The sequence below is a fragment of the Halichoeres trimaculatus genome, unplaced genomic scaffold, assembly GCF_033239565.1.
Source record: "Halichoeres trimaculatus isolate MK-OKI-2021-1 unplaced genomic scaffold, fHalTri1.1 fHalTri1_scaffold_4, whole genome shotgun sequence".
Lineage (NCBI taxonomy): Eukaryota > Metazoa > Chordata > Actinopteri > Labriformes > Labridae > Halichoeres > Halichoeres trimaculatus.
This window is the reverse complement of record NW_027437182.1, coordinates 30,806,179-30,833,707: the sequence shown is the minus strand read 5'-3', so window position 1 is coordinate 30,833,707 and position 27,529 is coordinate 30,806,179. Positions and strand designations below refer to the sequence as shown.

The following is a 27,529-nucleotide window of genomic DNA, read 5'->3' as shown; positions in this document are numbered from 1 at the left end:
TAGTTGCTCTTGGTTTACTGTGTAGTGTTTTTCTGCTTTATTGGATTTGTTAGCAGGGTACACTGTGTTGCGCTGCTATCGTCACGCTATTATTTGACAGATGCAGCTTTTGGCATCTGGCTTACACACCGCCTACCACAAAAGGGCACAGTTTGCCGTGGAAACGCAAACAGGATCAGGCTTAACCGTACCAAATCGTGCCAAACCGTACTGAACCAAACCGGACTGCTTGGTGGAAACGCGGCTTTTGTCTCTGGGACGAGCCAGGGCTGCTAGCATCAGGCTAGCGTAAATGCACAGAGTGTAGCAAGTGAGCCTCGTGAGCTCCTCTGGGGCAACGCAGGTTTAAGTAGTAGAAATTAGAAGTAAAAAAGATGATTGGAAAGCAAAATGCCAACCCCCAGTGGGTAAAATGGTGCGTGCTCACTGGAAGAGTATTCTGAACGCCTAAAACCAAGACAACTGGACTATTTATAGTTTGAGATGAAGCCAATGAAGCCTCATGGATGAAATATCTTCACAAACTCTGAACAGTCCAGTTTCCTCGGTTTGGAGTGTACTCAGTGTAACTCTGACCTGGATGATGACGGTTTAAATGGACACAGAAATCGAGCTTGCTACATTCCCAAAAAGATTGCTGCACTGTAATACTGTTTTTTATTCAAGTGATACTTTTGAATGAGAGCCCATTTTATTTCATTTTTTATTGGATTGTTGAAAGTTATTGATATTCCAATTACAAAAGTAAAAGCTCATGAGAAATATTTGTTTTTTTGCTTTTCAAATGGTGTATTGCATTATTATGATATATTATTATAATATTAGTGGGTAATTTGTTCTCAAATTAATATTGTCAATAATATTGTTTATCGCCAATAATTGGGGGATAACACATCATCCAGCAAAATTTGGGCCTAATAAGGAAAGATTTTGACTGAGGGGCCGTTTACAGGACAATGGCTTAAGGGTGAAACGCAAAAGTTTTGTTGCGTTTCAGCCTTGCATTTACACAGAAGCTGCGTTTCCAACCTAAAACGCAAACTTTTGAAAACGGCCTCCAGAGGTGCTTACTACAGTGTTTTTAGCCCCTCAGCGTTTACGTGTGCAGATTTTTTTTTTCTCTGCGTTTTAGCATTTTTGGATGCAACGTTGTAATGTCAACGGGGCCTGAAACCTGTGTATTTGTTTTAAAGAGGTAACTTTCCTGATTCAGTTTTCTTGCAGTAAATATTGGTGGGGCGAGGGGATTTGAATTTCCTTCAAAATGCCTCTCACAGCTCTGAGCCTCTTGGTTGATAAAAAGTGGCAGGAGCCCTGAGGTGAAGACACCCACTTGTCCCAGTTTTAACACCCATACTCCCACATCCTAGAAGTTTCATAATGTTCGTATAATGTGTCCCTAGAAGACACAGGCAAACTTTGAGCCGGATTTGAAGGCTGAGTGGTCGACCAAAGATGAGTGGTTCTGGAGGGAAGTCAGCACTTTCTGTTCCACATTAAACTGTAAAGTTGTAGAAGTTTCTCTCTCCGGCTCAACTCTCTGCCTCTGCACTCATGGCACAGTGTGCTCCACTTGATCCAGCAGCATCATAGATTTTTCCTCAGTGATCTTGAGGTCAGTCAATTTTGGTAATCATTTAGGACTGAGTGCAGCATGTCGGCTCAGTCCAGCCATTACAAACACACCAAGTGTTACATAATATCATCAAGCTTCTTTTCTGAGAGGAAGGATAAATGAAGAGAAGGTTTTTCTTTTTTTCTCTAAGGCAGACAGGGCATGTTGTTGGATTTTTAAGGCTTTCATATCACAATTAACTGATCTCTAAGTGCATTTTTTTTTAAGTTACATCTGAGATTTTGGAGCAAACACATATTTCATTCAATTCAAAATTGAGTTTTTTAGGTCCAAACAAAAAGCAGTTTAATGTCTACATCTTGTTTAAACTCATGACTGTCTTGAATTAATGGACACAATTTCTGTGTTGGTTGCTTTTTAAAATTGTGGCCCTTGAATACTGTTATTTGGTATTAAGACGGTAGACAGGGAAGGACAGCAGGAAGAAGGAAAGAGGGATGACAGGAGGTAAAGGGCCACAGGTTGTCTGCCTCGTACTGTGCCGTTTAACTGCTGAGCTAAACCGTGCTCCAGGGTTTGTTGCGCTTTGATAAAAAATGATCGGCTTGGGGTGCCAGTTTATCTCCTCAGCTAAGCGAGCCTCATCCTAACGATTACTGGTTCGTCTTCTGACCTGGTTTCTTTGCTGCATGCCTCCCGCCTGCTATCTGCTTTAATGCTCCCTGTCTCTCCTCAGCTGTCCTGCCAAAGAAAGAAAAGAAAGAGGAAAAAAAAAGGGATTCTTAGGCACCGATTGGCCAAAAGTTGTAATACGTGTCTCATAGACAGAAGCTTTAGCTCTCATCACAGCGATCACTGCACATCACCCCAACACCCAATATTTCCTGTCTCTCTTCAACTGTCCAATCAAAAAAACAGCAAAAATGAGAGACTCAAATGAAACAGACTTTAAAAAAAATTCATTAGGAGCCTAAAGCTAAATGTCGGCTTTTAGGCACAAACACAGTTTCCAGATTCAACAGTTTTGGTGAGTATTTGTGTAATTTTTGAGTACAAAAAACAGAGAAGGAGGAGCAGAGATTTTAGTTATGACAAGAAAAGAGTCTTGGGTCTTATCAGGGTTCTTCAGATCCTTAAAAAGTCTTCAGGAGTCTTACACTAGATTTTTTTAAAGATATGTAAGAAACACTTTGGTCACATCACTTTGTTATATAATTGATTGCAGTGATCAAAAATAACCCACCTCTGCACACAACACAAACCAAGAGGGTTAACCTACCTACAGAGCAGCTTAAAATTAGAAAATATTACTAATAATCATGGAAAAGATGTACTAAAAGTATAATACTGAAAACATTCATTCAACACTTTGGATGTCCTAATCCTCACAGATTATCTGCATTCACTTGATCTTTCTACTGGCCTATGTAAAATTTGGAGTAACATGCCCTTGTGTCCTCGATTTTTTTTTTTTAATTCAGGCCTACAAAATGTTTTACAAGGTCTCAGGGAAAATCCCAATTCTATCTCCTAGCCGTTGGTTCTGTGTGTAGAGGTGCAGTGAAGTGGTGTCCTGGTTTTCCCTAAGCTCAAGGGGAAGAGCTACAAAGCCCTTGAAACAAAGATTAACCGGGGCCTCACCTGAAACCAAAAAAACAAAAAAAAATTCCCAAGACAACAGTATTTTTTTTTATCAGATATCCAATTCTTTGTTACTTCATGTACATATTTGCCACGTTTTGAATTGTTGGTTGTATTTTGAAATCGCTCATCATAACTAGACACGCACGTGCCGATTTCCTGAATTTTTGGGGATCAGGGATCGGCCCATCCTTGTATATGAAACTGATCTTATATACCCCGGGAAGGTCTGGGACCAAAAACTCAGAACACTTTATCGGTTGTTTAAGTTAAAACATAAAGATTTTATTGTTTCACGGGTATTGGTCAATGATTTTCAATAAAATAAGATTAGAACATTAGTTATAACAAATAAAAATCGGTATCGGCCCAAACCACCATTTGGCATTGGCAGAGAAGATTTGGCAAAATCTTAAATGGTGCAACCCACAGACCCAGCTTTGCTGCTCATCCCACAAATGTCTGTTACTCATAAATGTGCCATAATTTTGAAGGGAAGTAAACAGGCTTTACAATGGTAAATGATTTATTGCCAAGACGCATTGTTACAACAAAGAAATGATCTACCAAACACAAAGTTCATTACTTTTTGTGTTAAGTTTAAAGTATATCATACAATTCTTTTTATCGGAATTGCATGTCTCCATGACATCTTGTGCATTTATTGAAAAATAAATAACACACAAACTAAATCTAAGAGAAATGGAGAAGACGTGAAAATAATGGTTCAAGGAAACTCAAGATGAAAATACAAGGAACTGAATTTCAAAGTGGCAAACAGCAATTGTAAGCAACTAAAAAAAGAAAGAGATGATTCCTGCAAAGGAAACAAACAGAGAGACATGAGTCATCCCTTTAAAAACATGAACATTTTGCTTTTAAAATATCAAAACTTACGTGTGAAACTAGTCTGGAATCAAAGTTTTTGGGAACCTCCTGAAGGTACCTGTCTCAGGTTCAGTGTTTGAAATATCTACAGCATATTAGAGAGACTGTAAGTGTGTGAAAGTGTCCTTTTGTGATGACTCCCTGTAGCTCTGATGTGCTGGTGAAGGAGTGGTTTGTCATATGCCTGCTCAGTCCATGAATTCCTCTTGAACCCTCGGGGGATTTGTGTGTGTGACTGCCAGGGTCGATAACATCAGAGCTACAGTAGCTTGCCAACACTTGTGTCCTACTTTCAGAGCCACCTGTCCTTTTATAGTGGGGGATGTTTTTCTTTAATTCATGTGAACATATGAGGAGCATTGACAAAAAGGATTTAAAGCCCTTTTCTCCTCTGTTGTTGTGTGCTGAAATAAAAGGCGCTTCTGGACTTGTTTTCCAGCTCTCTAAAACTCTTGTGGTCCAGCCAGTTTTCGTTTTCTGATGATTACAGTTTTCGCTCAAATCACAAACTACCTCTTTAGAACAAATTTATTCTGTCATTTCTATGATTATTTGATGTGGGCCTGAAGCAGCTGCTCTACTTGAAAAGGCAAAACTAATGTGTTAGGTTCAGGAAAACTCTTTGTATAAGCGATGGTAAACCCCAGTTAAATCTGTGGTTTGATTCTCTTTCAGGTGCCTATGGTGTTGTTTTGAAGTGCAGACACAAGGTAAGATTGTTTACAGTTTAATCAAACCTCATCAGTTTTGTCTTGTCAAACCATTTGTCAGTCTCTTTATACGTGCTTTTACTTTTTGTGACCAACATATATGATTTTGAAGTTACTGAAAAACTTTCTTCATGTCAAAGTTCAGGTAAACATTGTCAGACAGGTCCAAAACAGTGAATTTTGGATACTCTATGTTCTGTTTTTATGGGTTTATGAAAAAACTAAATCCATCAATGAAGTGATGCTGCTGGCAACATATTGTCTCTTTCTGCCATCAGTGAGCTCAGGGTTTAATTTCCTCAGGAACTCACTCATTTAATTTCAGTCAGTCCCTCATTCATGGTCATTACCACTGTCCAAAATGAGGATTCAACTGCTACCAGAAATAGTCCCAAACAGGTGCACATTGTCTTCCTCTGCTATTCAAGGAGCGCTTGCTAAAAGCTCAGAGATTTGTTTTAGAAATATTTAACATGTTTTTAAATTTTCCCTATCATGATTTTTGTGGTCAAAGTTTTTTATGAATGAAGTAGCCATTTGTAAAGATTTCGGTGTCAGGACCAATCAAGTTGTTATGGTGCGGCCACACCAAATGCGAACACGCGAATTTATTTGCGCGAATCGCCTGTCTTGCTCCGTGTGAACGCCTGAGTCTCGCCGCTGGACTATTTTGACAAGCTGACAAGCTGACAAGCTTAGTGCGGCACTGCGCATGCGGAGTAGAGAACCTGTTCATTTAAAGTCTGAAAGCCCAAAAGAGCAGCTGAAAAACAATGGGCTGTGGTTTTAAAAGCATGAGCAGGAGAGTGTGTGAAAGCTTTGGAGATCACAATCAATGCCTGCTGCCTCTCCCTGGTAATCTACCGGCCCTGCCTGGCTGTTCCCTGCATCCTCGACCCTCCGAACCCCTGACCACCCGAACCCCCAACCCATGTTCCCGGAGTTCTCCGTGGGGATAATGAAGGGGTCAAGGAAAGAGAGGACGTTAGAGAACTTCCATCTTTTCCCTGGCTCTGCCCTGCTCTTTCCTCCTCTCTATCAGGCTCAAAACTCCACTGAGGAAAACACAGTCGGACTCAGTGATGCAGGCAAATCCAGCTGGGAACGAATGTTAACAGAGCTTACTCTCAAAACCTGTCTCCTCAGTGACTTTCACCCAAGCCTGCTCTTTTTTTTCCAGTCTCTGTAGAGTACACACGTCGTATCGTATAAGTCTAAATAATGACACACTGCACAGATTGTTTTCTCCTCCATCTTCCAGCGGAGCTGGAGCCGGAGCAGGTGGCGGTTCCCCCCCAATGTCATCAAATCAATGACGTCATGGGGGAATGTCATCGCTGATTGGCGGCCACAGCAAGCCTTCACGTGAATTCGCGCCAAGAGTTCAAAATTTTCAACTCAAACAAATTCGCGTCTGCCGCCCAAATGCACAAACGCCCCAAACGTACCGGCCGAGGTGAATCTGCGTCTAAACGCGTCTTTGGATTGACTTTGTATGTAATCGCGCCACAAATTTGCGTTAAGTGTGGCCGTACCATCAGAATTCTGGTAGTAACGTCAGTATTGTATTTTCTTCTGACTTAAAACTTGGAATAAGGTCTCCAACCCTTCATTTCTAATGTGAAGCCCAGTTTCTACCAAGCAGTTTTGTGTGGATCCGGACAGTTTGGTACAGGTCAGATCAGTAAAGCCTGATCCTGTTTGTGTTTCCACAGCCAATCGTGCTCCCTCTTGGTAGGCGGCGTGTAAGTCAGATGTTGATAGCCCATAAACTGTATAATTAAAGGACATAGTCTAACTGTCACCAGTTTGTTTCTGAAATGGATTTGTGAAACAAATCGGCTATCGCGGCCATATTAGAAGTGAGAGCTTCGAGTACAGCTATAGGGCACCAGTTAGTCACGTGAGCTAAGCTGTGCCTTTGATTGGGTGAGCTCGCGATCTTAATATCTTTTAAACTGCTGAGTTAGAAAAAATTCACCCCCATGCAGTATGTGCCAGTAGTGAAATCAGGGATTCAGACAGGAGACGCTTTTGAACCAAGCTGTAAATAGGTTTATTTCTGCTGTGAAATCTGCTTTTTTTTTGGCTTGGTGTGGACACTTGCTGCTTGCGATAGCCACATCAGTTACGTACTAGCGTGAAGGCACAGCAGTGTGACATTGTGTATCTGGCTAATAAGTTAAACAAAGAAGAAAAACGTGACATTGTAAACAAAGAGCATCGATAGAAGACATCCAGCAATTATTCTTCTTTGTGATTTCCATCTGGCTAATCGTTACAAAGCACAATCAAGCTTTGTTTCAGAGAAGACTGTGTGCCGCCACAAGAAATGCAGCCGCTGTCACATGCTAAGTGACTATTCTTTTGACCAGTCAGTGGATTGCATTGTTCTAGCTACACCTTCTGGTGTGGTTCACCCTAACAGAAGGGTCCCAAAAAGTCAGACAGTGTGGGTTCGTAATTTGGGGACCTGTCCTTGGATTAGTCTCCACAAAATGTGTGCCGTACTGAGACAAACAGAGCTGAATTGCTTGGTGGAAATGGGGCTTTAGAGACAAATTGAGCTGAGGAAATCAGAAAACTTTAGTTGGATCTTGTGTTTTCATGCTACTGATAACCAATAAAAAGGGTTTTTCTCTTAAAGACTCCTGAAAATGTCTCTCACAAAGTGAAGTTTTCCCAAGGGGACAGGGTATGATATAGAAAGGACGCTGGAGTCGTCACAGTCTAATGTTTTTTTTGATATCCAAAACTACTTTCATTTTTATGTTATGAGCAAATGGGCTTATTGATAATATTATCAAATGATTCAAAAGAACAGACTGCCGAGCTGAAAAGAAGTGCGCAGCAGCTTCTCCTGCATGTCTGTTATTAAATGAGATGTGGTTTGTTGAGTTTAATTGATGCCTGTTTGGGGTTTTTAAATGCTGCAACAGACCAGTGAAAATGAGCCCTCTTATGTTCTCCAAGGCTTTTGTGAGACCAGTGGTTTTCATGCACCTGGTGAGTCCATGTTAGTTCCCCACAGTGGTCCATCAGTCGCACTGTGAGGCTTTAAGTGTCTCCCATGGACAGATGCATGATAAATCGTCATTCTTTTGTCTCCGCTTGGATTAATCGCCGACAAGGCTCCGCTTTGAATGACAACACATTTGTCAACTTAAATTCTTCCCCCGTCTGCCACTTTATGTTTTTCATTCATGTAGAAGCATCTCAGATAGGCCATTTTACATTGGAGCAATGAATTTTTTAGCGGCAGAAAAAGAAAAAGACAGAACAAAAAAAATCCTGAAACAATAAAACAGCAGGGCTATGAAAAGCAGGCGACCCACACTGCAGTTCTAGCTTTGTCATCTCAGCCCATTTAAGGAAGAGGCTGTGCCACGATTTGACGGCAATCCAGCATGAATAAGAGAGACTAACTACCTCCTACTTACAGAGATCTGCAGGAAACAAAACACTTTCTGAGCTTTCCTCATCAAAATCCTTGATGCTTCTCCTCTTCTGCAATCTGCTGCCGTCATTACCATGTTTATTACAGCAGTGACCTTACTCTGTGTATCCATTAGCACAGGTTTCTGATGTGAGCCAGTTAGCTGTAGTGTTAGAAATGGAAAAGACAGCAGCAGCAGACTGATGCTGAGCGAGAGGAGAAAAAGAAGAAAAGCCCCGCTGTAAGCCGGAATCACAGCCTATAATTACTGAGCTGTATTGTTCAGACTGATTGATCCCCGGCCCAGGCAGCTGCAAATGCCAATGTTTCCATTTTATACAAGAGAACCTCCATCAATAGACCACAGTTAGGTCCACACAACAGACGGAGGCTGTTTCTTTGTCTGTGACACGTCTTCACTGTGCGAAAATCTGTCATCAGCACCATCATCGCAAATATTTATCATCCTGAGGGAATAATGACTTTCTTTTTCACAAAACACTTATTCAGTGAAAGCTTGATCAGAACGACTCAGATTAAAACTGCAGAAGGATCAGCTGCTCTGAGAGGCTTGGGTAAAAACAGAAATAATCCAACATATAATACTATTTTTAACTGCAGATGTTGACTTTGGTGTGGCCCTCTTTAACTCGGCTGTGGACACTGTTCAGAATGCAGATCTAAAGATATCATACATTATTACGTGCATTGAGTAGAACAACATGTTTTTATGCACAGGGATGAAAGTATGAATGACTTTTTTAAACACTGTGTTGATTGTAAGTTGATGTTGAATGTTCTCAATTTACAGTTGAGCTGTGAAGTAAAAACGTTGAATTTAGATGTTTTCTGTTTGACAAATAAAAACCCGAATAAACCCTGCTTTATTCAAGTCAAGAAATTCATATTTAATAAATTTAATCTATAATCTTCACATATTCCCTAATGTTTGTAACTACTGCCAGGTCATGTACATAAGAGCATGTTGCAGAAACAGCCTTTTAACATATTTATAGCACAGTTCACAGTAAGTGACACGATCAACGTTTAATGAAAGCATGGCAATTTTTTTTTAATCGGAAAACACAAATTACACTTGGCCTGGACATCAGTGAAGAGCAGAGGCTCCACTTTCTCCACAGTGTTTACCAAAGTCGATGAAAATCAAAAGTTACTCACAGGAGCTGTAAACGAAGCCTTTCTCTTTCACAGAATGTGTTGACAAGTTGTGATAAAGCTGAAGAGCAGCTGATGAAAGCTTTTAGAGTGTACACTGGTTGAATCATGAATAAGTGTTCAGACAAAGAAAGAAATCTATCGTAATGTCCTAAATTATCAGCGTGGCCCCTGTTTGAATCTCTCTTGGTCCACTGAAGCATCAAAACATCAGGATATGCTCTGAAACCCAGTTTGGGTTGTTTGAGAGCCTTTTGGAGCCACAGTGGTTTTCCAGCTGCAGCTTTGGCTGCATCTGGTTGCTATGATACATTAGATCCACTGAAGTAAAAATGTCAGAGCAACGTAGATTACCTGCTCTGACTGAAGGGAGAGATAAAGTAGGTGGAGGGAGTAGACAGAGCTGGAGTAATGTGGGATACTTAGGGACCAACAGCTGTGACTTTTTCTCCCTTATTGCTGTTGTTCAACAATTATTGCTTCATGTTGGATTTGATGGCTGTATTTGTCTCGCCCTTGCTCTACTGCAGTGTTTCTCAATTCCGGTCCTGGGGCCCCCCTGCCAATCCAACACACCTGATTTAAATGATCAGCTCGTCATCAAGCTCTGCTCGAGCCTGATAACGAGCCATTCATTTGAATCAGGTGTGCTGGAGTAGGGTAACATCTAAAACATACAGGGCAGGGGGGCCCCAGGACCGGAATTGAGAAACACTGCTCTACTGTGATTAGTAGTAAGGGAGGATTGCAGTCTTTCCAACATGCAGTGCTCAATATTAAAAAACAGGCTGGTCCAAAAACACCTGAAATCATCTCTGCTGACGCCCCTCAGTGCTTAACTATGAAGTCTTTGAAACTGCTTACTGACAACTGGCAATGTGACAACATCTGACAACAAAAGTCCCTTTTGAGAAAACAAAACAGAAATACTAAGTTCTTTGAATTAGCTTTGTCCGGCTATCCTTTCCTTTGACCCTAGAAAACAATGTTAGCAACTAGCTGGGACTCCAGTGATTCTAAATATACGATAGCACAGGTCTGTTTCTGACAGTTCCTCAGCTTGCCAACAGCATAAAAATCATGTAATGCACCTTATGTTTGAGGAATAATGCTTGGTGAATAGCGTTTTGTGATGGGATAGTACTTTGATTTACATAACCACCTGTTCATTATACGTAACCACACTTATGACCCATCTGTCTTCTTGGAGAGAACAAGCTACAAGATAACTTAATGACTGAAAATTCATTTTTCCTACTGATTCCATTGAATTACATGGTTATCGACTTCCTTGGGGAAGATTTAGTATTAAACTGATTATTTTAGTTTGCTGTCAGTTTAGAATATTATCTTGCTTACTTGTTCTAAATCACATCAAACTGAACATTTTAACTGAAGTATCGCTGTGCGTTATACAGGTGAAAAAGGTGTACCACTGACCTTCTTCACGGCAATATAGATTTTTAGAACACTTGTATACAGTTGTGTCTCAAATTATTCCCCTTCCTTGTTAATCTCGGTGTGCTCTGGTTGCACTGCCTGTCATATGGCAGGGTCCCTTTTCAGCTGTGTACACTGCTTACATCCTGTGTCATTAATAAAGAATTTGTAGATGTTTGTCCATCATCTCTCCTCACTGTAGCATTCTGTGCTCACAGGCTCAGTATGTGTGTCAGCACTGCGCATGCACTGACCCTTACAGCAAGGCAGTGCATCACAGGCAGTTTAACACAGACCAGAGGTGACGTGAATTGCGCCCGGAGTTTTGATAAGTAACAGCAACAAGTCTCTGTGATTAAAACCCAAAACTTTGCTAGTATCACTGTTGTTCCTACACAGACGTGAATGAGTAAACATGTAATCACTTTTTGCCACTATCCCCCCAAAAATACTGTGACACATTTTTGTTATGCCTTACCATCCAGCACAAAATTAAAGGTGATGTTGGATGAGGTGAAAATCTGTCTGTTGACATTCCTGTCCTCACTCAGCTTCTTGTTCAAATGTCTCAGCTCTGAACATTAACACTGTTATCTCCACCTCTCTACCTTGGCTGGAGTGATTTCGTAGAGATCAGCAGCTCCGAGATGCCACCAGCTCTGCTGTCTGTGTCTGGGTTGCAGTACAGGATGTTGCCACTAGGAATGGGTACCTTTCACATTTGAAACAATGTACTGATGCCCGATACCTGGCAATCGGCACCAGTACTCAATGGTACCAGTTTTCGCTACTTTTTTGTGTTTATGTGGTAAAAAATATCAATTTGATTAATAATAAAATATTACATTTTTTCAATATAGCATTTTTATTCTTCAATATATAACCTTGCAATGCTGTGTTCATGTCCAGCATGGAAAATCGCCTACTCTTCCACTCCCTCACAGTCACAAAGATGCATTTAGGTACCTAAACATGGTACCTTTTGGTTTTACGTGAATTGGTACCCGGTACTTTTGATTGAATTCGGTCGGTACCTATAAAAGTACCTAATTTGGTAGCCATCCCTAGTTGCCACACTCTTCTCCATCAGAGATGTTTGGGGTCCAGTAGTTCTTCAGGCTGCTCTCACATCTGTGCTGCTTGGGATGGGTAACTTTCATATTTGAAATGATATGGTACCAGTGCCTGATACCTGGCAATCGGTACTGGTACTCAACGGTACCAACTTTTGGTACTTTTTTGTGTTTATGTGGTAAAAAATATCAATTTGTTAAATAATTGGACTTTTCTTTTAATTAAACATATTTATTCTTCAATATATCCTTGCAATGCTGTGTTCATGTCCAGCATGGAAAATCACCAACTCTTTCACTCCCTCACTGTCACAAGGATAAGTTAAGGTACCTAAACATGGTACCTTTTGATTTTACATGAATTGGTACCTGGTACTTTTAACAGAATTTGGTCGGTACCCATAAAAGTGCCTAATTTGGTACCCATCCCTATGTGCTGCTAACTGTGATTATTCCCCTGCTCTGAGACCAGCCTGAGATAACACAAACCTTTTTACCTCAGCGTCAACAGGTGGTGAGGAGATGTGTCTTGGAATAGATTTGACACAATCACGTTATCAGGTTGTCTGTGGTGTTGCTTATGCTGTTGAAAACTAATCGATGTTGTTCTGGGGTTTTGAAAAATCAGGATCAAATATTTAGCTCAGCTGGTCAATAAATCATTATTATGTTGACAATGCCAGCAAGCTCTCCAATTACAATCCCCCGTTGAAAAATCGAAGCTAGATTCTAGGATTTAATGAGGTTTATTGTCATCCTGCAGCACAATTGTTGGTGGAAAAGAATGAACTCAGGTCCCGGTTCAAAAGAAAGCAATATTAAGATTCAAAACTGTGAAACAACAGTCCTTTAAGTCTTATACAATAAACTGATCAAAAAGAAGTCTAAACCATGAATGAAACCTGAATGTAAGGTATCAATGGGGGGTGAAAATGAGCGGTGCTGTGTGTGAAAATGCTGCTAGCCGAGTTCTGCCCCCTCTTTAATTTCAGCAGGTAAAAGGTGGTCATTTCTGATCTACATCACAGAGGATTGAACACCCCTGATGGAAGAATAGGATATGTCCCCCCTGAAAAGCTAATGTGGTAACGTTGCTGTAGTTAAAAAGCAATCATTTAGAGCGAGCTGTGTTTTCATTACTTGATTTGACTTCAGTTCATGCAGCTAATTTGGGATCTCTTATTAATAAGCTAATTTTAATTTCATTATTTGTCAGGCATATAACAGAGGAGTAACAATCCCCAGGACGTCTTGGCATTTCCCTGAATATGTGGGCCTCCCATGTGTGTTGCTGATTTTATTATATATGCAGCTTTGATAGGATGTCTGTTGGTAACTTTACCGTTGGATGTGTGAAAGCACAGGAGGCTGCGTTCTCTGGATCTAGATCAATGTGGACCAGTGCCATCTGGAAAATATTGTATTGTTAGTGTGAATGGACCAACATGTTTTTTTCAAGGGCCAACTTGCAGATCCATGCTGAATAATTATGTGTGCATGTATGCAGGCGTGGGAGCACAGTTAAACACACACTCCCTGCATTTACACACACACACACACACACACACACACACACACACACACACACACACACACACACACACACACACACACATACACACACACACACACATGCTGACACTTTCAAAGCAGAATAATACACAAGCTTATCGAGGGGTTTGTGCGGCTGTGACTGAGCGCTCTGGTCAAAGGAAATGGCTGTGTCTCTACATAACAACCGCGGCTGAGTTGCAGCTGCTTGTGCTTACAGATTGTACTTATCCCCCTGTGACACGCCCCTCAAATTTGGTTTACACAGTGCGTGTATTTATTGGGAATAATTGGATCCGGGATAGAGACAGATATAGAACGGATGTAACGTGTAAAGCTTTTATTCAATGAAGCCCTATAACATCCAAACACAGTGAGCTGTGGGAGAGGATGATGTCATGAAGAAGGGTTTTTATGCTGCAAAGGCTTTTTTATACCGTTGAGGTTCCCTCAGTGTTCAGCTTTCACAAGGTTGGCATTGTTTTTCTTTCTAGAAAGCATCTGCTTTCTATAAAAATTATAATAAAATGTATTATTATTATTATTATTATTATTATTATTATTATTATAGAAAGCAGATGGCTGATATGCCAATAGCATGTTGCGTTTGTAGTCGTTTTGTCCTTGGTAAAATACAATAAATCAATAATTCAACATAACAAAACTTCTGAACTGTAATAAAAATTATACTCAATGAATTAAGACCAAACAGCATTTGGCTTAGTCAAATATTTCAGAAAACATCCAGGTCTTTGTCCAGCCTCCTGTAATTATCAAAATAGAAGAGATTCGGGTCGATATTATTAATCAAACGAAACCAAAATAAAAACAAAAAACAAAAACACATTTGTCTATCATCTATAGACTAATTTACTGTCTGTAAACAGTTATGGCTGTGTCCACACCATGGCAGCAGAAGTGCTGTAGAATACAATGGTTTGTTAAGGGACATGAGGGTGTTAACCACCAAAAAACACATTTTTTGCCCAAACAACCTTAAATTGGCAACTCCCAGGTTCATGAGTGGGTCAGTGAGTTAATGGACAACATCAACAAGTGGACAGACTTTCAGTAGACAGAGGTTTTAGTGGAGAAATGCAGCGTGTAAAAAGATAACTCGTCTGAATGACTGGAGCTTAACGCCGCTTCTGTTGCCAAAATGCACATGCACGTTTTTGATGACGTCGCCTGTAAATTGGTGTGTTACGTCAAGGATTTTAAGTTATTTATGATATGGATAATAGATCTGGGTATGCTTCATATTTCAGAACATGACTGAAATTAATAAAAGAAGCAATAATACACTGCATCGTTCTGTACATTATAACAGAATTTTTAATTGGACCCTCCCTATTTTTAACTTTATACTCTCATTCAGGATGGGGAATACTGTATGTGTTATCATTTAAAAGAAATGACAGTGATTGCAGGCATCAGCTAATTCTTATTGTTTCAAAACTAGTTTGTTGGTCCAATACATTGGTGACCTGATTAATCAATCTATCTTTAAGTTTTACAATGACTCATCCTTAAACTCATCTCCCAGCTTCTGATTCAATAAATCACTTGGGTACAAAAAAAGGCACTTTTCAGGTTATCTGATACAACTATCAGATAGCAGGGAACAACTTTCAGTCAGGACTTATTTTTCTGTGTGCTTACAGTTCATCTCTGCTTTTAATCTGTTTCTGTTGAGAACTGATGTTAAATACCAAGTTCCCATTAAAAGAAACAGAAAAATTAACTTTGATTTAATGTATTATGTCAATCTGTTGGCTGAAAACCATAATTTTAGAGTCAGCTGAGTCGAACTTGAAAGTTTTGGTTTTAACTTACCTAATACATTTACTTGAAACTGGTGACATAATACATTTAATTAAAGTCAATGTTTCATTTTTCTGAGTGTAGAAAGATGACTTGGTTTGGCTGACTTCAGCTGTATGATCCTGAAAACTTGACAGTGACTTACTTGCAATTAATGGGTCTCAGGTTTTTTCAGCTGAACATCATAACAGAGATTTGTAAAAGTAGAGTTAAAATTTGTCGGGTATGTCCCTCAGAGGAGAAGAAAACAACTTTCAGAATTTGTTGAGTGGAGACTGAATGAATCATTTCTGATGTATTCAGGAGGGTAAACACTGCTTGACTTAACCAAAAATTGGCAAACAGGTTGAAGTTGAAATGTTCTATCTTGAACTGGCTGTTAGCTGCACTGGCGCTCTGGTATTTTTTTCATAGAGATGAATAAATCATCACCAGTTCACTGCCAATCGAAGTCAGGATGCTTTTATAGCTGATGGTGTCCTGTCTGCTTTTGCTCTCCATACAGACCGTGACAGATTGTGTTGTAATCATATTGGTTAAAAACCAGTGAAAGATTATCACTGATATTAAAGGTAGGGTCTGTATTTTTGTTACTTGTTTGTAAACACAACATTCAAACTGTGCTCCTCCTCCTTGGATCAGTGCCAGTGGCAGCCCACACCCACAGCCTCTGACCGACACTAAGTGAACACACTCACTAGCCCAGCAACAACCTGTAGCATCACACTTCTATGTGGGTGAGACTTGAGAGCCATGCACCTGGCTAGGCATGTTAGCACAAACTAATCACGGATACTTGACACATACCAACTCCCATTGTTCTTTATCTTGTGCTGCTCTCCAAATGCCTGGAAGTTGTATCTGCTTGGTATTTCATGTCACCGTGTTTGTCTTTCTTCCTCCGTGATTCGTCCACTATCGTAGCTGCACTAATCAGATTCTTCCACTTGCAATCATCAGCACGCAAAGTCACTTGTGCACCAGGTGTGCTATGATTGGCTGATGTAACCAGGCTAACACTCCACCCAGAAACGTCCCAAAACCAAAACATCGACATACAGGCAGAGAAGAGGGTTGAGGCAGACACAGACACTGACACACATGTTTAGAGGCCCATAGGAGACGATAGAGCAGGATTATTCCTGTATAAGTGGACAACTTATTTTTTTAGGAAAATCCTGCAGGCTCTGCCTTTAAAATCTGTGTTCTCCAGAACAATTTTCTATTCTTTAATTGGTCAGTCCTGATTTATTTTTCCCCTAAGTATTACTCGTCCCATTGCTACTCTTACATATTTAACCACAGATTAAACCACACAAACTGAGACGATAACAAAGACCTTTATGGATAAAATCAGGCTGTTTTTACTGAGAGTTGAAGGTGTGTAAGAGTCTGAGTAATGACTGCTGGTTGATTTCTGAGCATCATTTCTTTCTTGCTATTATAATAATAATAATAGTCATTGATGCAGAAATGTGTATAGCACAGGTAGACAGACAAAGTCCTGAATTTAAAGTTGACATTTAAACTCCAGTTATTGTTGTTTCCTGTTTTTGTCTTCAAACAGCTAAATAACGATTCTAGCACCTCACTAGCTCATTTTTCATTTAATGTCTGAGGTATTTGATAAACAGCGTTAAGCCTCAATGAGGATATTAGTGTAGTCAGTATGCAGCTGTCTCATAAGTTTAACATTTAAAATAGCTTCGACAAATAAATGTGACTTTAGCTGAGGCTGTGGGGTTGGTGTACCAGTTTGATTCAGACCCAAATATTTCAAAAATCATCAGATGACTTGTCATCAGAGATTAGGCAATACCATCTCCACTGTCGCAGCTGTTCTTGTGTGATCCAGTGATTCATATGTGTTGCTCAAGCTGGAAACGTTATACGAACAGACAAAGAAGGCAGAAAATGAATTTCAAAATGCAGAGCTACGAGAGGCATCCCATTTTTTCCCCCTCCTTTTGAGCCATGTACAGTCCTTAGGAAGCGCACAGTGGCTTCAGATAGAGAGCGTTTTGGATGTGCGTCAGATGCGTGTTAGCTGTGGCACCTGACAGCTCAAGCTCTTGCCTTTGTGGTATTTACACAGACTGTGTGTTGGCTGCATGAGTTGCTGCTGTCAGCTTGGTGTTTTGTCTTCAGTTTTACCCAACATACCCAACTCTTACTAAAATGTCTTTATGGCGTTTTATGAATGTCTTCAGGTAAGGATCAATTCTGAACAAGAAGAGGGAAGATTCATTTCTCATTAGGACGTCAAACATTTGGTTGCTCTTCATGTTTCTGCGTTTTCTCAGCTGGTTGGTTACGTGGTACTGGAGTTTAGTTTGTAAATTCACTTTGTTGACGAAACTGTGAGTAAACTGAGATGAGAAATCAGCTTCCTGCTTGCTGTGTTTTGACCTTGAGTTCATTGACATGTCACAGGTTGTATTTGCTTAGTGTAGATTACAAAGCAGGCTAACCTAACATGGCAGCAACTGACCCAGAATACATCAGTACATCTGTCTGCCTTACCTAGAAATAACTGCACATGTTGAACAATTTTAAAAAGAGTTTGACATAAATGGATGATTTACATCAATTTGGGGTCAGCAGAGTGAATGATTAATCAGGAATTTATCATGTGAATCACATCACTGGACTCTTTGAAAACATATTTTGTGGCTTTTTTGCCTCTGTTATCTGTTAGAGTTAGCTGAGAGGATAGAGAAAGAAACCAAGAAGTGAAAGTGGGGAATGACGTGTAAAAGAGCTGCAAATTGGGTTCAAACCAAAGAAGGTGATTCTACAACTCAGGTTATCTTTTGGGGCGTTTTTATGTCTTTATTCAAAGAGGAAGGGAGAGAGAATAGCAGGGAACAGGGAGTGAGTAGAGAGTGACATTTAGGTGCCACAGGTTGTAATCAAACCTGTGCTGTCTGTTTGTGGACTTCAACCATATAACTGAAATCTACACGAGTGTTTCACTTTTGATTAAGGGTGCTATGAGGAGAATCTATTTTAAATGGACTGCTGTGCCACCCTCTGGCCTGGAGTCTCATGCACACTGTTGTAAAGATGTGATTTTTAACAAGGTATGGGTTTTTTTTTAATTAAATGGAGATAAGATCACAACAAATTTCTTTGTTCAAGACAACTTTTTACCAGATGCAACTCACCAAGGTGAGGTATTTATCAACAGTTACATAGCGCTGTTGTTTGAAATGTGACAACAAGCAAACTATGTAAGTTTGAAAGTTTGTACTGTAGTTTAGTAGCCATCTATATTTAGCTACTGATGGCCCGGTGCTCTAAGACATGTCTATTTAGCTTTGAGCTCAGGCTGTATCACTCTCCTGTTTAGCTTTCTTCTGCTCTTCTGTCCTTTTTCTGTCTGACAGTTACACCTGTGTTCACCACCTAAATTAATCACAGAAATCGTTCAAAATCGAGGAAAACACAGATCTCTGTGTTTTATCTCTTATCTCTACTAAACTTTGTCAGCTGGCGTGGTGTTGCCATACAAACCTAGGCCTGCTGTTGATCAATCGGGTCCTGAATGACCCGAACTGTAAGCTAAGAAGTAGCAATTTCAAATAACCTGTAACCTGTAATATTGGCGCTGATAATCTCATTTTAAAATGTGGATTACGACCAGGCATATATCAAGAAGAGAGACATTTGCGAGATCACTTAGAGACTCCTTACAGCCCTGTAATAATAAAAAATGCAATGAGAATCACATTCAGCTGACAAGTCCAGAAAAACATTTCATATCTAGAAAAGTCAAAAACAAGGCCTTATTTGCTTGTAAAGACAAAAAAATGAATAAGACTAAAAACAATCTGCCAGTAGGGTAAGAAATAAAAATGTCTTACAACAAGGAACTAAACACGTTTTTTTTATTTATTCTATAAAGTCTAGTATGACATTTTTTTTACCAAAATATTTATGAAAACTTGTTTCGAGTTCAGTATTTGCACTTTCTGACCTTTGTACATGGGATGCACAACTAAACCACTGCCAAGCTGGCACCTCATTTTAGCTAATTTGAAGCCATGATATTGCATTGTGCTTGGTGTAAGCTGACTTGACCTTACAAGTTCAGATAAAAAGAAAGTACAAGGTCATTAAACATTGTTAAAGTTAAAAATTAAGGACCTAGCAGGTTGTTTCGAGTCAATACGGCTCGGACAATTTTGCTTGCTGCAATGGCAACCACTTTTACTCATTACATTTAATTGAGTTCTTGTTTCAGCATGCAGTATCTTGAAATAAGACTTATGTGTGGACTCATTGGGCCGATGTGGCTTAAATTTAAGCAAATTTACTATTTTGACTGATGTTTATACAAATACTCTCAAGAGGATTAATGGCTTTTTACGCAGTGTATGATCTGATGCAGCTCTTTCATCTAACTTGAAGACTCTGCTGAGGATTTATAAAGAAAGAAACTCAAAAGACTTCATGTAAAGTCAATCTAGGTGTGTTTTTGAATGAGTGACTCTCTGTTTGTCTCTGGTTTCACTGGCAAACTCCCAGCTGACTCTTGGACCTGGCACACAAAGTGTTTATTTTCTAACTTTACCCTGAAGTGAGTCAAACACAAAAGGCGTCTCTCTAGCAGCTAATCTAAATCCTGGATTAAGCTCGTACACGGCCATGGGCGGTTCATTAACATTGTATGCCTGTATGGGGGATGTAGAAGAGAGGGTAAACAGAGCTGGAGTGAGTATTTATTTAGGCATGAACACCTCTCAGGAATGCTCCCTACACACAGCGTCACCCTCAATGTGCTTATCATCCAGTTAGCCGCTCTGACTACACAGAGGTAAAACATTGACAGCATCAGAGCTCCGTCTCCACGGCCTGTTAAATGATTCAGTTTCGACCATTTGAAGCAATTATCCTTAATATGTTTAAATTAATCGTCAGAGATTTGCAGGATTAGTAGAAGCTGTGGCCCTGTGCGGAGGTGTTCTGGCCTCATTATGATTGGACCATGGCCAGAGTCAGATCTGTATAAATGCGGTCCTTAAAGTGCTTTGACTCATTGAGAAAGTATCTGCACACAGAGAAGAGGAGTCGTGAGTCTCCAGGACAACATGAAAGGACACGTTTTGCCTTAAATCACTGTAAAATCAGTGTTTCTTGAAATGGGATGACTGCATCTATAAAAATCTGAAAACGCATCTTCTCCGTATCAAAAAGAACATTGGGCAGAGAGCGCAGACTAACACTGCTCCAGGTGAATGTGTTCCTGTCATGTTTGTGTTTGTTGACGTTTTACATGCTTGTTACCTCCTTACCTAATTGCCTGCTTGGCAATCTACACATATAAAATTAGATGCCATTATAGCGTTTACACAGATGCATAGCAACAGCAGGTGTACATGTGGGCCTGTGAGCTTGATTGTTCGGATCACATATCCATGCTTATATGAGATTGAATCATCCTTAACTATCCTTTCCTAAGGATGTGAAATTATACAAACCTCAGAGAGCTCAAGCTCACGTGCTGATGCAGCATGCGTCATGTATGTCATGTATCATGCATGTTTTGTTTCCTGTTATATAAATAGCACCAGAAAAGGCTTGCCACCCACAAGAAACAGCAGTAAGATTTAAAATGCTGCAATAAACAAGGATAGCAAAGATTCCCAGAGATTTTTTGAGTTAACTTACACTTCAGACATCATACTGTGAGCACAGATTGATCTGACCATGGGTCCTCTGTTTTTTTTTATCAACACAAGTTGTGACAGGAGAACCAAAGGCCACATCTCTGTGTTAGTTAAACCTGCTGTGCACATGTTGTGAGCTTGTCCCAGGTTCATTTCCAACAAGCCAGATGCAGCTGGGCTTATTTTGTTTTGCTCATAATGGAAAAGGGGCTTGGATAGTGTCATTGTATATGTGCCTTTTTTAGCTGTAATGTGGTTTTGGGGGGTAGCTGGCATTGAAAGTGGAGCATGTACTGCAGATTTTCTGCTTTGTAAACAGCTGCGGTGTAATTTAGGGATGCACTGAACATCATTATCAGCTGATAGTTGCCTGCTCGGCTGTCTGGCAAATCGTGTACCATGCCCTGACATCTGTGGCTGATGTTTTTCTGTTGCTTTGCTTTGATTTACTGACTGCTGATATACCTCAGAGAGGATTTTTTTTATTTGACAGAACTGGGGATGGGCATTTCAAGCAAGAAAATACTATTGAATAGTCACTGCCAACTATTTACTAATTGTTAAAATAGTTCCACCCCTTCCTATATAGACATAAGGAAAAAGAGATCCATTTAATAACTGCACAAAAATGTTAAGGGCTAGTTTGTTGTGGATATGATCTAAATACAAGATGTAGTTTTACTTTCAAAGTTTGTACTCGGGCTGCACGATATGGCCAAAATCCAATATCTCGATATTTGTAGACTATATCTCGACACAGGATATATATCTCAGTAATCTGATTTCTCCTCTAAATCACTATGTTAATGTTAAATCCAACCCTTTGAGGCATAAAATGACATCAGTAGAACAATTCAAGCAGACCTTTTAGTTGGATTTTTAAAATTTGAATGCAAAAAAGGGGAAATCTCAGTCAGGTAAAGTTTAGCAAACCTTTTATTTTAAACCTAACTTTATGTGGTTCCCTTTTTTTAGTTCCAGTAAAATAATTAATTCATATTTATTCAATAGGCTGATTTTGTTATGTTATGTTATACTTTCAAAATATCATGAACTAAAGTTGGAGATAATATTACTTTTACTTCCATGAATCAGCTCCCTGGATAATGTTGGTCATGCTGAAAGGACTCTAGTAATTCCTGTCTTTTAGCCTGGGGTCTGGTTGAATTGTGTTGCATTTGGGTTTGTTTTCTGATAACATCCACACTAGCAAAATTTTGGTATTCAGTTTTAAAATAGCATCAAACTCATCTGCCGTCATGTTTCCAGCAGTGCATAGTTGAGCGCCATGACTGAACGGCACTCAGAGAGGGGGGAGGGGCAGAGTGTGCAGAAAAGCGAAAGTGAAACTCAAAGAAGAAGTCGCGTTTGTTTCTCAAAGTGGACAGCTGGGAGAGAATCAGGGATCATACAGGCAGTATAGCAAACCCAAACAAGCAACTACACTCCAGAAAACAAGCCCTGGGAACCCACAACTCACGACTGATGACACGTACAAGCAACTTTCTTCTCTCCTCTCCTAATATCAAAACACACATTTGCAGGAGAGTTTTTCTGGTTGGGGGGCGCACCGGCTGAGCAGCAGAGTGAAACGAGCAAATCACTGAAGAGATTTAAATTCCCACGTCTGAAAACAAACAATTGAATCATACTATTTTCTTATCTGCTTCGTATCTGCACTAAAGACACACCTATGAACCAATCAACAGTCATTGGCAAAAAGTTTGAAACCAGAAAGTTTGTACTCTTGACGGAAACACAACGAACCTTTTTAACCACCAGAAGAGACAGCAACTGAAACAGTAACTTTTCTACCGGCTTCAGGTTATCAGTGACTCAGATTAGCTGAGTTAGCCTTGGCTGTTCCAGGAGCAGTGATTTCAATAGAGAGTGCAGGAGGTCTAAAAGGTCATAAAAGGTCTAGAATGAAATCTAGAAGTTTAATTGTACAGAGTTCAAAGGGGTCAAACTGATGAAAAGATGGCACGACCTGTGTTGTTTCCTCTTTTATACTGTGAATTTGTTTTGTTTTGATGTTGTGACAGGGGTCAGTTCATACCAGATCGCATCTCCGGTGGACTTGACCTGGCTTGCTTCTTTTTGATATGCCTTCCTGATAACAGGATCTGGCCCTGCCACTGAAAAGGCCTCTTACTGCACAAAGCAGCTTTTATGCTAACTGTGATGACTAATATAAATAACCACATATGTACAGTTCTATCGGGTACAGTAAAAGTAGAACTGATAAATACAGAAAGGAGGCTGCTGCTGACCCTGATGTGTCTGAACAACAGATGCTAATGCGATGTTAGCATGCAAATATGAAAGGAAAGACATCGTCTTGTGTTGATTGTAGATGAAAATACCCCCTGACAGGAATGTGCACGCCTCAGCTGACATGCCTGACTAAACAGACAGCTAAGTAAACAAGTGAATCAAAGTCAGTCACACAATAAATCAGCATGTTCATGAATTACAGCACACAGTGAACTTCGCAAAGAATGGGGTGCTGGTTTAGCTCTGTTGGTGGAGCAGGTGTCTCATTTACTGAGGCTTCACTCTTCTTCACACTGGTCACAGGTTTGACTCCCTGCCATGTTGTTGGCGCATGCCATCCCCTACTCTCCTCTCCCCACATTTCATGTCTTTCTCCAGCTGGACTGCCCAAAAAAGCAAAAAAGGCCCTAAAAGTAATAAAAAAACAAAACAAAACAAAAAAAACTTCAATGCATCTTGCATTTCATCATCAATTCTGTTACTGACCCAGACAATCTTATTGGACAGGAGTGAAAACACAGCAAGACATGTTTTCAGCTGCAGGAAACATCACATGATGGCATGAGTCATCCTATTATTAGCATGTGAGTAAGAACATATGTGGCACATGCCAAGAAGAGTCTGCAGGCACAAAGCTCAATGCTCATGGTGAATGCTCCTGGCAGCTCCAGGATGGCATGGAGTTGCTTTTTCCTGGCATGGTTTAGATCACAGAGACCCTGAGGGCGTCCGACTGATGCCAACACAGAGACATCCTTACCGAACATGTTCATGTGAGGAGGAATGCAACCCAGTCAGTGCGGATATGAGCTTTACGTTATGAAAACCCTTTACCGAGGAGGACTGACATTTTTCCAATGAGTGCAAACTGTGGATGTTCCTAAGCTACTAATTTCCATGTCATTTACATGAAGATTTAAAATGTAGTCGAGTCTATAATAAGAAGACAATCAGTAAACAGTCAAATTAAACACAACCTAATTAACACAGCTAAAGCCTGTCAAAATTGAGCGAAATTGCTATTTAAAACAGCTTTTTGTAATGCCTCTGAATTGTGTTATGATTATGTCACAACCTCTCACAAAACATGACTGAAATGCACTGAATAAAACTTTAAAAATAACATTTCAGAAAAACTGCAATAACAGGTAATGTGTGGCCTGATGCGACATTTGAAACAAACAGGGCACACTCCCCTACAAAATATGAGTCACTACTGTAAATACTGAAACATATGAAGTATTCCTTACCGGTCTTCAGGAAAACATCAGAAATGAAGCCAGTGTGTTGCCAGCAATAAATTTCCAGCTCACAGCATGCACACATTATAAAGTCCCAACTTGACTAATGAAACATTTTAGTTCTGTAAAGTCAAAGTGTCAGCATGCTCTTGTGAAAGTTGAGACCTCAGCATATTTAGTGGAACTTCAGCAGATGAAGAAGGAGAAAGTATACCTCAGCTGGCACAGATGATGAAGCCACAGAGAGATGTGATGCTCAAGCAGATGTTTCAGACTAACAGGTTACAGTGTTAACCGGTGACTTTCAGCCTTTACGTCTGTGGTTTGATTTGCTGCCTTCAAATGGAATCTGTTAAGTCATGAAGTCATGTGCATGAAAGGCTTGTGTTGGCTAAGGTATGTGTCCCCAGAAACTGAATTTATGCTCAGTTTAAGTAACTGATAGTAGTTTAAGTAACCTACTTAAACATTCAACTCTAGAGCCCTAAAGATCAATATTCAATCTCAATTCAGGTTCAGTTTTCAAGTCTGAAACTGTCTTAGTGACATGTCATAACTCTTGGACTTGAAGCCTTCAGAAAAATTGCATCACCATGTTTTAAAAATGATAAGAGGGAAACATTAACGGTCTCTTCTTAGCACTACGGTTAACATGACTCCTATTGAAGGCGATAAAAGCTACATCTACTGGAAACAGAAAGTTCAGACACCTCCTTGTTTTTCAGCTTAAATCATTCTATCTAATTATCATTTTGTTAATACTTTTGTGTTCCTTTGTTTTTGCATGAAAATTGCCGACAAATCAGTTCTGACTTTGACAACCTGAGACCCATTGGGCTGAAAGTTGAAAGTTGACAGGTCACCTCTTAAAGCAGACCTCTGGTATAGTTATAGTGAGCACTGTGTCCTCCCACTCTAGCTTCCCTGCTGTCAGCAATGCGGGCAGACGTTAATAAAAATATCTGTGATATATTTGACGTTCTGGGGATTCTGGTGCTGACTAGCAAAGTTGAAAATGTTTAATCACTCAGTGAACTAAACGTGTTCGTCCCAAATGTGCTTATCAAATTTTTGTCACATTTAAACCTCAGCAGGTTTTCTTCTGACTGCTCTCAGTCTTTAGTAAAATAACCAACAAAGTAATCCACTTAACAATTCTCTGGACACTTTAGATGACTTGGAGCAGTAGAGTACTGTCAGTTGACCTCGTGTGTCAGTTTTGTTTGTCACACCTCGCTTCATTTTTAGCATGTCTTTATTAGAAGGTTAACAGCGCTCTTGAGTCTGACCATTGAGTTTCAAACTACAGTACAGGAGGTTCACTAAGCTCAGCACAAAGACAAAACATTAGAGGGCCACAGAGAGTTACATGAAAAGAGGCCTCTAAGGACTTCATATCAGCAAGATTTAGCTGATCATCAGCCACGTGTTTTGGCGTGCACAGAGGGGGGATATCTGCTCGTCCGAGAATTAGATGTAGAGGGCTAAATAAGACTAGACAATAGCACAGAGGACAAAATACTAAACTAGAAGTGGCCACTGTAGGTTGCATCTATCTGTATTTACAGTATGAGGCACAGCAGTGACAAAACACAAAAGAGAGACTAGTTTTGTTTGTGGTTTGAATGTGGAAGTGAAATAAGGGCCATGACCAGAGTGGGAATAACAAGGAGTGTGGAAGGAAGAGGTCTGTCTAACATAAGTCTGTTTCTGACCAAAGTTTCTTCCTTTTAAAGGAAGGAAGTTGGTTTTTGCTGTTGTAACTTGCTAAATGCAGCAAACTGCTGTACTCATGGTGGGTTAAGACTTCTTATCTGTCTTGATGTTAGGATTCTGCCAATTAAATTTTGTTAACGTTAACAGGTGCAGACCAAGGGGCAACATCCAGTTAAAAAAAAAAAAAAAGTCTTTGCAGAAGTGTCAAAAGCTGCTTTTTACTGAGAATCTGCATGAGGCTGGCTGCAGAAAACCGGAAACCGCGTGCACACCAAGCTAAAAAAAACAACAGACTTTTACAGCATTAAAAAGCCATTTACAACCTGGTTCAAAAAAAGGCTTGGGGTTGAAACTCTTCTCTCACTATCGGCACACACTAAATGGGCTGTGCATTTTTTTTTAACTTGGTGGTTCAGAAGATATTACGATCATCTGATTGTCCAATCAGAGACACAGCTCAGCTCACATGACTGAAAGGTTCCCTATAGCTGTTTGAAAGGAAACTTCAAGCCAGTGTAGTATCCAATGTGGCTGCCACTGCCGATTGGCTTCATTTCACTGTTCCAGGAACTATTGATGTATGTCACGATTTAGCGCTATATAAATAAAAACTGATTGATTAAAGATGGGGGTTAAAGCAACAACAGGAGGTGAACTCATGCAGCCAAAGCTTTAAATTTTGTTTGTTGTCCATCACCCAGTTAACTCACAATCAGCATGATTGTTCCTGTTTACAAAGATTAAATTAAAAGTTGCTTAGCCCTTTGGGTCACCCTTATGTCTTAATTTCTTGCACTCATGAGGGGTCTAAACTAGAACACATGCCTCTTTGTAATTTTCACTGAAGTTACATCTGCTGCATAAACAGTCAAACCTGACCTGGTTTCCCAAATCCATTCAAATTGGATCAGGTGTACCTACGTATCTTTAGCCTACTCATCCATAAAGTACATAGAACACTTGTGATAGCCCAGCATTGTTTGCAATGGAACACAAAACACAAAAATTGGAGAAATTAGAAGTTTGATATAGATTTTTTTTGGAGGGGTTTGGCAACATGGCCCTTAGGAATTTCAAATTTTATCTCTCACAATGCCAGTGTAGTTGCCACATGCCTAGACTTACAAAAAAGTCTGTGCCCTGTATCGTCAAACCAATTGGACGTCAGCGTTTTAAATATTTTAATGCTTAAAATGATTGGAGAGAAAACATTGAAGCTCCTTTTCCAGGCTTTTTAAGAATTAGACCAGCTGTATTCCTGGCTGTCACTTAGATCCTTCCAGATCATTCCACTCAGTTCACTCAACC

The 27,529-nt window shown here is 40.0% G+C and overlaps 1 protein-coding gene across 7 annotated transcripts in view; it reads left to right on the top strand.

The window, feature by feature from the left end:
* Nucleotides 1-27,529, top strand: part of LOC141788789 (cyclin-dependent kinase-like 5) — a 74,385-nt gene that overhangs the window by 6,416 nt on the left and 40,440 nt on the right. For all 7 annotated transcript variants that reach the window (XM_074667855.1, XM_074667859.1, XM_074667857.1 and 4 more), the window contains exon 3: nucleotides 4,781-4,815. In XM_074667855.1, the coding sequence (XP_074523956.1) occupies nucleotides 4,781-4,815 (35 nt within the window). The remainder of the gene's footprint in view (nucleotides 1-4,780; nucleotides 4,816-27,529) is intronic.